Source organism: Pan troglodytes, chromosome 3 (assembly GCF_028858775.2).
Source record: "Pan troglodytes isolate AG18354 chromosome 3, NHGRI_mPanTro3-v2.0_pri, whole genome shotgun sequence".
NCBI lineage: Eukaryota > Metazoa > Chordata > Mammalia > Primates > Hominidae > Pan > Pan troglodytes.
This window is the reverse complement of record NC_072401.2, coordinates 8,911,231-8,924,269: the sequence shown is the minus strand read 5'-3', so window position 1 is coordinate 8,924,269 and position 13,039 is coordinate 8,911,231. Positions and strand designations below refer to the sequence as shown.

General features: G+C 57.5%; 1 protein-coding gene across 1 annotated transcript; it reads right to left on the bottom strand.

The window, feature by feature from the left end:
• Positions 1-2,696: 2,696 nt before the first annotated feature.
• Positions 2,697-12,313, bottom strand: GPR78 (G protein-coupled receptor 78). Its single transcript, XM_009440098.4, has 3 exons — positions 11,055-12,313; positions 10,058-10,171; positions 2,697-5,654 (listed from the first exon to the last, which is right to left on the bottom strand). The coding sequence occupies exons 1-3, from the start codon at positions 11,720-11,722 to the stop codon at positions 5,345-5,347; spliced, it is 1,092 nt and encodes a 363-aa protein (XP_009438373.3). The 5' UTR covers positions 11,723-12,313; the 3' UTR covers positions 2,697-5,344.
• Positions 12,314-13,039: the final 726 nt, after the last annotated feature.

Here is a 13,039-nt window from a genome sequence, read left to right as displayed (position 1 = left end):
AACGCAAATGCCGGAGTCGGGTTACAGTGGGCAGCGCCAGAAGCTAGAGAGAGGATGCCGCTGGGGGAGGAGGAGGGGCAGGACAGGAGATAAAGGCCCCTGCCTGCCCCGGGCGGAGTGCCCCGCCCCGTCCAAAGGGCTCCCCGCCCCTCCTTGGGCCTCAGTTTCCCCATCTGCCACCTGAGTGCACTGTGGAGCTGGTATGCAGATTCCCTGCTGATCCTGCCTAAAACCCCTGGTCCCCTGCACAGGCTGCGTCTGCGGGTGAATGCGGGTTCTGGCTGCAGCGCTGACCCCAGCAGACCAGGGCCTGTGAGGTGAGGAAAGTGAAGGCATGTCCCCACCTTTTGACACTTGTCCCCTGTGTGGATGAGGGGAGGGGGCTTTGCTGGGTGGCTGGACCTTTAGGAGCCATGTGCCACATGGGTTCCTTTGCCAGCTATACCAGTGCACCAGTAGCAGTCCCCAGAGCCAGCTGCCACTCAGCCAGCCCTGAGACTTAGGACAAGCCCCTTCACCCAGAGGCTGGGGTAATGGAGACAGTACTCACTGTGGCCCCAACTCATTGCTGGCACCCAGCAGGTGCTGCTTCCTGCAGGTCATCTGCTCAAAGATGCCCATTTCAATACCCCCCGGGATCTGGGGCGTCTGGTGCTCAACCTTGCCCTCTCTCTGCCTGGACTCAGCTGGGTCCTTCCAGAAGCACCTCTGACTGCCCCGGCCAGCCTCCGGGGCCACGGTCTTTGACTTCCCTGTCTGAGCTTTCCAGCCCAGGTCTGAGGGCGAATTCAGACTCCATGCTTTCCCGAGCCCCAGCTGGCAGTGCACAGTCCCAGGGAGGGTTTTCCTCCTCCTCCCTGACAGCTGGGGTGGGGACACCATGCCTCCTTGTTGTCCCCTGCTGTGGCAGGCTTAGTTCTCGCGGACGCTGAGCGTTCAGCCGTGAGTGGCCCACCTGTGAGGGTGTCTCCTAGCACAGCCCTCATTCTGGGCTTTTCCTTCCCAGTGGTACCTAAAACAGACAGTTTAAAACAACGGCATTTTAGATTTGAGGAAATTGAGTGCTAGCTTGCGTCACTTTTTAAGACTCGGGGAGAAGAATTTGGTCATCTTTCCTGGAACCAGCTTCTCTCTTCCACAGTTAAGTTGGAAGGGACAGCCTCTAATCCACAGCGTCTCACCCACGAGGGCCCAACCCACCAAATGGTTCATCAGGGGCAAATCACAAGACAGGGTTAATCGTTCCCAGGGGTAAAGAGGCATCCAAGCCGTCCCCATCACACCAAATCCCCAGACACTGTCCAGCCAGCCCAGCGGGCAATAGGCCACGGGGAGAGGACCCAGCCACACCTGTGCAGTCAAGGTGGGGCCAGTGAACCAGCAGGTGTGGCCAGAGCCAAGTCTGCAAGAGCACAGCCCCCGGGGCCGGGTGTGTGGTCCCATGGGGGGTGCCCTGCAGGACAAGTTTCTAGGAGAGAAGCCACTTTGTGTCATCAAAAGAGCACAGACTCACCGCTCAAAAGAGCGGCCCACCTTGGGGCTCATGAGGATGGGGTGGGGTCAGCATGGCAGCCGGAGGAGCCCGTCAGTCGTTGGAAGCCTGCTCCCCAGCTGGACATGGTGTGTGCATGCCGGCATCCCCAGCACTTGCTCCAGAGCGCATGCTGGGGATAAAAGTGGGTTTGACCCTGTTCCTACCCACCCTATGGCTGGACCCTTGAGAGAAGGGTGCTGGGGCTGTGAGCACCTGAGGAGGGAGGGTTGTGTCTGCCTCGGTCAGGTGGAAGGACTTGGCTAAGCAGAGGAGGAGGAAGTACCAAGAGAAGGCCCAGAAAGGATCCAGGCCCCCTGGGGAGAGGCCAGTAGACTAGGGCACCCAGTACTTTAGCCCGAGGCCACGTAGATAGGAGTGGGGAGCAGTGGGGACAAAGAACAGAAAGGGCCAGCAATGCCAGGCTCAGGAGCAGAGACCATAGCCTGGGGACTTCTCAGGGCTTCTGGCAGGAACACAACCTGCTCTCAGCTGCATTTCTGGGAGCTGGCTCTGCTTGGTGGAGGGTGGGTGAGAGGAAGGACTGCTTCGACAGGGACCAGGAAGGGTTCTGGAGGCTTGGCTATGGATGGGTGCCCAGGTGAGGCAGGAGGGCGAGGGTCAGCAAGCACAGAGGGGATGGAGAGAGGGCTCCTGGCTCAGAACCCCTTCTGGCTGAGTTTTGTACCCCATGTGAACAGGAGGGAGGCTCAGGAGAAGCAGATCATGGTCTCAAAAGGACAAGAAGGCAAGCTGAGAGAGAGGACTGTCACTCTGGGCTCCCACAGGGCCTCCCTCTGCCTCACCCGTCATGGAATGCTGCAGCCCTCTGACAGATGGAATCAATTAAAAAACTCCGGTCCCCCAAATAAAATAAATGAGCAGTTATGTCCTGCAAGCTCCCTGCCAGCCTCACAGCCCCCATGGCTCTCTGCTTCCCGCCCACCCATGGGAAAGCCTCCCAAGCTTGCAGCTCCACCGTCAAAACAACGGGAGAAGGCTCCCTCGCTCGCTGCACACAGCGCAGGGCCTAGCCTAGAGGTCTTGGAAGCCCAGCAGGGGATTGCCTGCAAGCCCAGGCATCTAGAAAGCTCTGCTATCCTGGTAATTGGACTGTGGCTAATGCACGGCAAAATTCCCCCCTTTCCATGGAAATGAGACACCCTCTGAATAAAATGTTTATTGATTCACAGCATTCTTGAGACAGCATCATTCCACAACACGTTTAAGTGCACATGAAAAATATTTTTCAAATTAAAAAAAAAAAAAAGGCCACAAGCCTAAGGCAAGGGATAGCCCAGTGTGGGAGCCACATGGGCTGGCAGAGAAGTGCGGAGGGAATGCCCTAAGATGCCTGCTCCAGAACATTCCATGGAGCTTCCGAGGAAGGTGAAACATGACAGCAAGCAGTCCTCGTCTCTAAAAAAGTGTGCCTCCCTCTAACCATGGTGCCTTCCAGCAGGGCAGGGTGCACGCGTTTCCTTGAGTGGCTCTAAATTAGTGACTAAGGATTTTAGCCTGACGGAGATGCAATAACACAGAGTGTAGGCCCCACTGGCTGGCAGGCTGCTCGCACCTGGGGAGCTCCCAGGGACAGGAGAGGGCTCAGCCAAGGAGCTCACAGCCTGGGCTCCAGAGCTCTAAATGGGGAACAACCTGCTTCTGTTGTGCAAGTGCCCTCCCTTATAAGCACAGGGGCACCGGGGTGCAGCACGGTCTCGAGTTCACGTGCCCTCTGTGAACCAGGGCATGACGCCCACCTGTGCCCTCTGTGAATCAGGGCATGATGCCCACCTGCCCCACCTCCTGCCTGGAACCTCTGGGTTTGATTGAACTGGCCAGGTCTGTATTTTAACGATTTTAACTGCTTCCTGACCACATACCTATAGTTGTTATTATTCCAAACAATAATTTGTTTTATTTGAATTACACTTCATGAGTTATACACACTTTTAAATTTATCCTTTTGGGGGAGGCATTGGTGAGTCAGCAAATAACACCTAGTTTTGGCTGGGTGTGGTGGCTCACACCTGTAATCCCAGCACTTTGGGAGGCTGAGGTGGGCGGATCACTTAAGCTCAGGAATTCAAGACCAGCCTGGGCAACAAAGTGAGCCCTCCATCTCTACAAAAAAAATACAAAAATTAGCCAGGCATGGTGTCCCGTGCCTGTGTCCTCAACTACTCAGGAGGCTGAGGTGGGAGGATGGCTTGAGCATGGGAGGCGGAGGCTGCAGTGAGCTGAGATTGCAACACTGCACTCTAGCCTAGGCAACAGAGTCAGACCCCGTCTCAAAAAGTTTTTTAAAAGTATAATAATAACACCTGTGTTTTTGGGGAAGAATCTGTGAAGCCACCTCAGCTGCGTTCTCCACCGTTAATGCCAAGAGCAAGTGACAACCGCGTGTGTCTTTGAAGAATTCAGCCTCTGGAAGGAAAGAATTTGATGTCCATACTCTCCTTGCATTGCTGGCCTTGGGTGTAGGGTGTCATGATACAGGCTCCACGCCTGCAAGAGCCCACGGTTCAAGCCCATCAGAGAGTCCCATGAGGCAGGGGCCTGAGGTCTTGCAGCCCACCCTACCTCTGCAGGGGATGGCCCTGGGCCTTGAAGAAAACAGCAATGACAGAGGCTGAAGAGAGAATCGTGTCCATTCATTCGCTCACTCACTCATTCACACACACACCTCTCCACCGGGCGCCGTGTGCACTGTGCACCTTTCCCCGAGCTGTGAAATAGGACAGATGTCACAGAAGTCCTCAACACTGTCCCATGGGGACATTCAACGACATTGATGGTGGGTGCTCCCACCGGGGAATGGCACCCCGTGATTACTAAACTGGGGGTGATGTACACCGCTACTCAGGGATGCTCCACCTTCTCTTGGCTCCCCCAGCACTGCTGTTGGGGAACAAGGGCCCTCCCCATCCCAGGCCACCCTCTCTGGACACCTGGGCCCTGGCTACTACTTCAATCTCTTGACCGTCTCATGTCTAAGATCCAGAGGCCCAGCAGTGGCCTTCAGGGGGAGGAAACAGAGGTCACATGCTCTGATGATATCTTCACCAGAAAAGGCTCTGAGCACACAGACTCCACATCTTCCGCAGTCAAGATGCCAAACCCCTGGCAAACCACGGAAAGGAAGGCAGGAGACAGGCTCCATCTGCGTGCCCACACACGCAGTCACAGCGGACAGGCCTGGAGCTGGGGACTTCTAGGCTTCTAGAGATGGGCATGTCCCAGGGACTGCCCGTGCCTGCCGGGTCCTGACCACAGACTATCAGATGTGAACTCTGGGAGCCCCCAACCAGACTCCGCCCCAGCATTTATCTCCCAAACCTGGGCAATGCCGAGAACAAATCGGAACAATGCTAATAACCAGGTTGGAGAAACAGGTGTCCACCTGGGCTGCAGAACAGACCCTGAGCAAGAGTGACCACCTCACCCACATGAACAGCAGTCACTTACAGCACGCCCACGAGTACCAGATGCCACACAGGGCACTTCCCTACCCACTGTCTCGAAGCATCGCCATGACCCCAGAACAAGGGTGAGGAAGCTAAGGTTCAGAGAGGAAAAGCCACTGTCCCGGGGCCACCCAGCGGCCAGGCAGCCGAGCCCGGAGCTCTCCTTCGCCACTCCTGCTGTCCACACCCACATCCGGCCCTCTCCTCCTCCTCCTCCTGTACTTCAGCCTCAGCTCAAAGTCAAGCCACTGGTGTCTGGGGGTCCCCAGTGGCATCTCTGTGGCAGGGCCAGTGCCCTTTCCACAGGGCTTCTTAGAAGGTGGGGGCGATGAGCCCTGCCAGGCCCTCAGTGTGTCTGCTGCAAGCAAGAATCATTCTCTGTGTCCACAGAGCCGTTGTGGGTGGACGCTGGGCGCGGGGTTCTCTTCAGCAGCTGGTGCACCATGCCGGCCACATCCAGAGAGCTGTCATGGGTGGATGCTGGGCGCGGGGTTCTCTTCAGCAGCCGGTGCACCATGCCGGCCAGGACTTGGCGGAACGGCCGGCGGAGCAGAGAGTACGTGAACGGGTCGGCCGCCGCCTTGCTGTAGGTCAGGCACTTGCTGAGGATGCCCCACTGGGCGTTCACGGTGATGAAGGGCACGAGCTCCGCCAGCCTGTTGGGGAAGCGGAGCAGCTAACTCAGCCACAGTGACAGCACCTGCCATGCCCTCACACTCCGGGGGAAGGTGCTAGAACCATACTCAAGTACATACCGCAGCCCTGATGCTCACCAGCCAGGGGGCTCTGCACCAGCACCCTGAGCCTCGGGCTCCTCTTCCTAAAATGGGATTACAAGGCCCAGTCCTGGGACTGCGGTGCAAGCCAACATCAGCCCGCATACCACACAGCAGGTGCTCAGTAGGTGGCAGCACTGCCACCGTCACCAAGGCCTTCTCCCACCATCCTCACACTCAGCTCAGTCCACCCACCTGCACGTACACCTGCCGCGGACACCTGCACACACAACCAGCTACCGAGGGAGCCATTACCACTACCAGGTTGCAAACCAACACACCCCAGATGTGAGCTCTGGGAGCCCCCAACCAGACTCTCCTCTGGCATTTATCTCCCAAACCTGGACAATGTTGAGAACAGATCAGAACAATGCTCATAACCAGGCTGGAGTAACAGGTGTCAACCTGGGCTGCAGAACAGACCCTGAGCAAGTGTGACCACCTCACCCACATGAACAGCAGTCACTCACAGAATGTCCACGGGCACCACACACCATGCAGGGTGCTTCCCTACCCACCGTCCCGAAGCATCACTCAGAGAAGCTCGAGGGTGTCTCTAGGACCACCAGGCACACAACTCCCATAAGAAAGGCTCAGTCTCACATTCTGTGTCTGAGCCCAGTGCTTTTCTGAAATCAGATTAGAACTCAGAGTAGAAGGGACTGGGCTCTGCGTGGGGGAAAGCAGCAGGGGGATGGGCCTCTGGGGACTCTGACGGACCCCTCCACTCTCAGCACAGCCTAGGGTAGGGGCCATGGAGTCAGGACAAGGCTTCTGACCAGCGGCAGCACAGCCTTAGGTGGGGGCCACAGAGTCAGGACGAGGCTTCTGACAGCTGTCACAAGCACACATGCTGACCAGTGGCAGCTGTTCCACCTCCCAGTTCCTGGCTTTGAACCAGGGCCCCCAAAGGCCAGGGCTTTCCCCCACAGCCTGATGATCTCCCAGGCAGTGAATTTCTGTCCCAGGATGTCCCACCCCCACTCAGAAGGACTGCAGCCCTGTGATTTACAAGTTTGGCTGGGTCACTCATTAGTTTGGACCACCCACAAACACAGCAGCTGCTGGGGTGCAGCAATGGATCAGACTGACTCCCTCCCTCCAGGGCACCCAGTCCGGCGGGATGGGGATGAGGAGGCAGGCAGGCAGCCACCTCAAGCTGAGGGGCAGGGCCAGAATGTAAGGACAGAGAGAAGGTGAGGGGCACAGCCAGAGCAGAGGCATCCAGAATCCAAAAATCAGGGCAGGGACACAGATCCAAGGCAGTCATGGCTCTAACCACCTACCCCAGGCTGCGGTGAGAATCCAGTTACAGTAAGTGATAGTCCAGAAAGGGCTTTGCCACCAGCCAGCACACGCACATCAGGTACACTGTCACCCCCACATACAAGGAGCCCACCATCAGGCATAGACTGGAGACTGGTCACAGCCAACCATCAGGCAAGTGGGAAGGAGGGTCCTATCAAAGGATCTGAGGAGGCTGGCATTTCTTTCAGCCACTAGGGGACTGGGCTGCAGGTGAGTAAGAAAGCCACACACATGCCAGAGTGTCTATCCCCTAGTTAAGCCACGGTGCAGGTGGAAGTCATCAGAAACACCCAGCTGACGCTGTGTCTGGAGCCACACTGGGACCAGAACTCATGTATCAACTACCAGCCATGACCCTGCAGAGAAGAGGGCTCGCTCACGTGTCCACTGCTGCTCAACACCTTGTGACCGTATCCATCTGCCCTCCCCCCTCCCCAGTAGACCACAGACTCCGCAAGGGAGGGCTCTGTATCCCTGCCCTCCTGGTCTCACTGCCGCACACCCCACGGGCTTCATCTGCATGACTGATTGAGTCAGTAAAACTCAAGAGTGACAACCAAGAAACAAAATAAAAATCCCATGTCCCCCATCTCCTTTACCTACTTTATCCACATGAACTGGCTCAAGGTGACTTGGAGTTATTTCTAACCAGATTAAATTCACCTTCTAGATGTCCACAGAAGAGTCTAACAATGCAGTCCAGTTCTGAAAACAATTCCCAGGAGAAGAGCTCTGAAATATTTTTAGCAATTGCAGGACAATTGGAATGAGTGCACTACCTTTTAAGGGGCAGCAGGGGCAACACACTCCTGGATCTCTGACTTCCTGTGGGTTAAGCCACCAACTGCATTAGAACCTCATCCACACACACTCAGGAGTGAGGTTCTGATTCGGTTCACTCCTATGATGTGAGAGGCACCTGTCAGGCAGGTCCGTCCAAACTGGTCCAGCTGTGCTGCTCCCAGGCGCCAGCCCTCAAGACCCCTCCCCCACTGAAACACCTGCCTGGTCTTGCTGACCTGCATCTCCCACCATCAGAATCGAGAGGAGCTTGTGTTCCATTTGCTTTTGTAACTGCATGACCAGGCACAAAGCCCAGCTCAGAGTAGGTGCTCATTAAATGCTTAGTGAGTGCACAAAGAAATATATAACCTCATTAGTGCTATATTGTACCCACATTTTTCACAGAGAAGAGAGCCTGAGCTGCCCAGATCCCAGAGTTGGTAATGACATTGTGGAAACAACGCTGCAAAGGCAGGCTTCATGACTTTGTTTGGGATTCTTCCTCTTACACTCATGTGCACACTCATAGCTATGCATGCTCACACACATGTTCAGGGCATTGTAAACACGCAGGAAAATAAGAGTTACACCCATGAATCAACATAACATCATGGCTGAGTGAGCCAGTCTCACTCATCATTCATTTAAAATTTCAAAACTAAATGCTGGAGCTCTTGAAATTTTAGCACTCACCTTCTACACATATGTACATGCATGTGCATGTATGAATACACACATGCATGTGTGTATACACATGAACCCTCACAACATACACATGCATGCATGCGCAGGCACATGGGCACACATACACACAAACATGATAATCAGATAAATAGCTGGTTCCCGGGAGAAGGATGCTACAGTTTCCCCATCCACACTTGTGCCCATGAAGTTTCCTAAGAACCAGAGGCCTTTGCCAGGTTTTATGTGAGGAAGGAGGATGCCTGTGATCCACAAGAAACCTGGCTCCCTGTCCCTAAGCCAGATGGGATCAGTGGCGCCAAGAGCTCGTGTCCCACGTGCTCATTCTGAAGAGCTCAGAAGGAACCTGGCAGGCAGGAGAGAGCTGGTGCCACTCAGCGTGGGCACTCTGGGGCCTTCCGGGTTCCTGGGACACAATTGTTTCCCCCCCACCACCCCCCAACAACATATCTAAGCCACCCGGTAACCTGGGAAGACAAGCAGTCATCCTGGACAGGCTGGCCGACCTTGTAGGGCATTAGATAGCAACCTCAGGAGGACCCTACACAAACAGAGCCAGGATCCTGGTACTATACTCCCTGCTGGCTCCCTCCCCTGGGGTGGGGACCTGGGCCCCTTGAGGATGAGGGCCATGGACCCCTCCCAGGAGCATCTTCCTTCAGGGCATCCTCCTGCTATGGCTCAACACATAGGGTGGAGACCTCCCAGACAGCCTGAGCGCTTCAGGGGCCTGGCCAGAAATTCCATGGAGATTCCAAGAAAGGCAAAACGTGATAGCAAGCAGTCACCATCTCTAATAAACAACGTGCCTCCCTCTAACCACGGTGCCTTCCAGCAAGGCAGGGTGCACACATTTCCTTGAGTGGAGCTAAGGTAGTAACCAAGTGGCCGAGTGGGTGACCCGGGAACCCCGGAGGCAAAAACTACAGACTCCCCTGCCCCTCAGCACAGCACTGTGATGATGGTACCAGCAGGCCCTTTACACACACTCTTTCCCAAATTACCTGTGACTCCAGGTAATTCTGACCTGACAAGTACTCAGGCCAAGGTCTCCAGGAAAGAGAGAAGCAAAGAGAACACTCACCTGGCAGTGTTACTGCCCCGAGGCTCCAGCTGGAGCTTCCACCCAGATTCCCGACTCCACGCCCAGGAGATGCGGAGTCTGAGGCCTGAGTTAGTCCCAGGTTGCCTGATTTTGAAAGCTTTCTAGGTTTAAAGAGCCAGGTGCTGATTCACAGACCCCATATCTGCCTGTGCCTGGACAAGGAGAGTCTCCTCATTTATAGGACAGGTTGGGAGCCAGTGCCACCTCCCTCCCAGGATCTTTCCCAGGAGCTGAAGCACAGCCCTGAGCCCGTCAGGTGTGGAGGAGGGTCCTCTGGTGGTGGCCGCCCTCCAGATATCTTGCTGGGAGACCTCAGAGGCCTACTCAACTGAGGCCAAGCCCACCCAGCTGTTCCCACAACAGAAGCTGGACTGCCAGGACCCACCTGGTCATGACATACGGGGCAAAGCAGATGAGGAAGGTCGCAATAGCAATGCCAATCTTCCTGGTGGCGCGGTGGCGGCGCCGCTTCTGCTGGATGAGGCAGCGCTGCCGCACACTGTGGGGACAGAGGACAGTGGTCAGGATGATGGCAGGGTGGGGACAGAACCCAGGCCCAGAGCCCAGGGGCTGAAGTGAGGGCAGACAGGAGGGTTTCAGGAGGATGTTTAGCCTGGAATCTGAGGAGGAAAGAGGGATGGGGGAGAGAGAAAGAACAAGGGGTAGGCTTGCTTTTTTGTAGGTGAAATAAAGGAAGTCTGGAAAAGAAGGGCCAGCTCCTCCTCCCTTCCCTCTGGCTCATCCTTCTCCACACAGAGGCAACTGAGGCAGGCTGCTGATGGAGGGGCAAGGCTGGGGCCCTCAAGGAGGGAGAAGTCACGTGGCCTGCCCACCCCAGGAGCAGGAGAGCCTCTTGGGTGTTCTGTGGGGGGCCAAGGGGGAAAGGGGAACACCTACAGGAGGTAATTTGGAACAATGGCGACACCAGCTAGAGATTCAGGAGACAAATCCTGCCAAGTAGTGAGCAGAAAGCATGGGGGATGGACCCTGCTCAAGACTTGAAGCCCAAGTCCATGCAAGGGCACTGGGTCAGCAGTGGGCAGAAACAAGCAGATGCCTCAGACCCACAGCCATGCACAGGAGGGGTGTGTCTGGCCGCCCACAGCAGAGCCCGCGGAACCCCTCCCGGAGAAGCACACCCCACCGCTCTGCGCAAAGCTCCCTGTGCACTGTGAGCACATATCCCAGGAGGCAGAGGCCCCCGCAGTGTCTGCACCAATGAACCAACAGGAAACCCCTGCGAGCAGCGTGCAGGGGCAGTGCTGTGGCTGGTGAACTCTGGGCGGAGTAACGGTGGTGATGCCCACAGGCTCCTCAAGCCAACTGCCCAGGGAGCGCCCAAGTCCCTGGCCTGGGCCTGTCGGCATGCACTGGGCCAATACCTGGGGTGCAGGTCGGCGAGCAGCGCGAGCGCCTTCATGGTGACGGTGTCCATGCGCTGGCAGTGGCTGCGTGCCACCCGGTGCACCTGGAGCGAGGTGAGGCAGAGCACCGCCAGCGGCAGCGCGAATCCCACGGCATGGAGCGTGGCGGTGAAGGCTGCGAAGCGCGGACGCTCAGGCTCGGGCGGCAGGCGCAGCGAACAGGACGCGAAGGCGCTGCTGTAGCCAAGCCACGAGCAGCCAAGTGCAGCGCCTGAGAAGGCCAGCGACTGTCCCCAGGCACAGCCCAGCAGCAGGCCGGCATAGCGCGGTCGCAGGCGTCCGGCGTAGCGCAGTGGGAAGCCCACTGCCAGCCACTGGTCTGCGCTCAGCGCCGCCACGCTCAGCGCCGCGTTGGACGCCAGGAAGGTGTCCAGGAAGCCAATGACTTGGCATGCGCCGGGCGCCGACGGTGTCCGCCCGCGCATCACACCGAGAAGCGTGAAGGGCATGTCCAGCGCCGCCAGCAGCAGGTGGCCCAGCGACAGATTCACCAGGAGGACGCCCGAGGCTCGAGTGCGGAGCTCAGCGCTGTAGGCGCAACAAAGCAGCACCAGTGCGTTGGATAGCAGCGCCACGGCCAGTACCATCACCAGGAGACCCGCCAGCAGCGCCTCGCCGGGGCCCATGGCGCTAGCGGCTCGCCAGGCACCCTGGGGTTCTCATGGCTCTGCTTCGGGCGCGAGCCTGGGAAAGTGAGGCGATGGAGCAGCTGAGCGGCGCGCCCACGGCTTCTGGGAGGTGCAGAGCCGGCCAGCAAGGTGCAGAGCAGCGCGAGGAAAGCCGCGACAAGTGCAGGGTCCGGGGCACCCGGGGGGAGGGCGTCGCTCTGCGGAGCAGGAGCAGCCCGGGGCCGCCCTGGAGGCAGCGCAACCGCGGTGCTGTCCAGGGTGCTGAATGCTCTCACCGTCCCGGCAGGACTGTCCTGAGGCTGAAGCGAGGCGCAGGGGCGCGGGGCGTAGGGGCGAGGGAGGTCTCTTTCCTAACACTGTATCTTTCCTTCTTCTCTCCTCGTGGCGTGGCAGGATGGGACTCTGCGCTCTTCTGTTCCGGGCCAGGTCAGTCCCTGCCCTGGTCACACCTCCAGCCGAGCCTTCCAGCCCTGGTTCGCGCGCAGCTGAGACGCCAGCAAAAGCCACTCAGTGGATCCTAGGCAGCACAGCCCTCGCCACGCCTCTCCCTCCAGGCGCTGGCACCAAACTGGAGCGACCTGGTGGCTTATAGGGGCGGTAGGGGCGGGAATGAATTGGCAAGAAGCTGTGCAGGCGGGGCAGAGGGAGTGGCGGGGCGGGGAAGGGGGCGGGGGCTGCCCTCAGGACTTCCTCCCATCCCCCAGCCTCAGCCCAGGAACTGTGACTGCATCGACGTTTGTTGAAGCAAGAAGAGCGACAAGAAGTGGAAACAAGGTTGAGAAAGGCATGGGGGAAGGAAAGAGAAGAAGAAAAAGTGAAGAGGAAGTGGGGGGAAAAAGAGGGAAGAGGAGAGAAAAGCAACAGAGGGAGACAAAGAAGGGGGCACCTTGGGAGGACCCACCCAGAACTGGGTGCCGTAAAGAAATGCCTGTCCTTCACCTGGCTCCTGGAGCCCCGCGGTGCGAGGCCTCTCCCACCTCCGCCATCCTCTGTGGTGGCTTCTGAGCCTTCTCACCCAGTGGGAATCTTCTAATCCATTCGTGGCCACTTGGCAGGACAAGGATATGGTGAAGCCTCCTGGAAGCTGCTTCTTCCAGGAAGCTTTTTGGCATTTTCTCCCCAGTGACAGCCACAACATGACAGAAATGAAGGGCAGACGATTGTCCACCCCTCCCCACACCCACCCTCACCTGCAGGCTCTGCCAGCCCTTTCTGAGGGACAAAGGGTGGCTGGTGGTGTGGAGGCTCACCCTGTGGGCCTCTCTTGTGCCGGTGCTGCAAAGTGGCCAAGGGAAAAGCCACAGGTGCACAACT

What these genes read in the sequence shown, in the direction of transcription:
- GPR78 (XM_009440098.4), bottom strand. Translation starts at nt 11,722, where the DNA reads ATGGGCCCCGGCGAGGCGCTGCTGGCGGGTCTCCTGGTGATGGTACTG. An exon ending in CTCGCCGACCTGCACCCCAG is followed by an intron (nt 10,172 to 11,054) that starts GTATTGGCCCAG and finishes CTGTCCCCACAG; the next exon opens with TGTGCGGCAGCGCTGCCTCA. An exon ending in GCCCCGTATGTCATGACCAG is followed by an intron (nt 5,655 to 10,057) that starts GTGGGTCCTGGC and finishes CTTCCCCAACAG; the next exon opens with GCTGGCGGAGCTCGTGCCCT.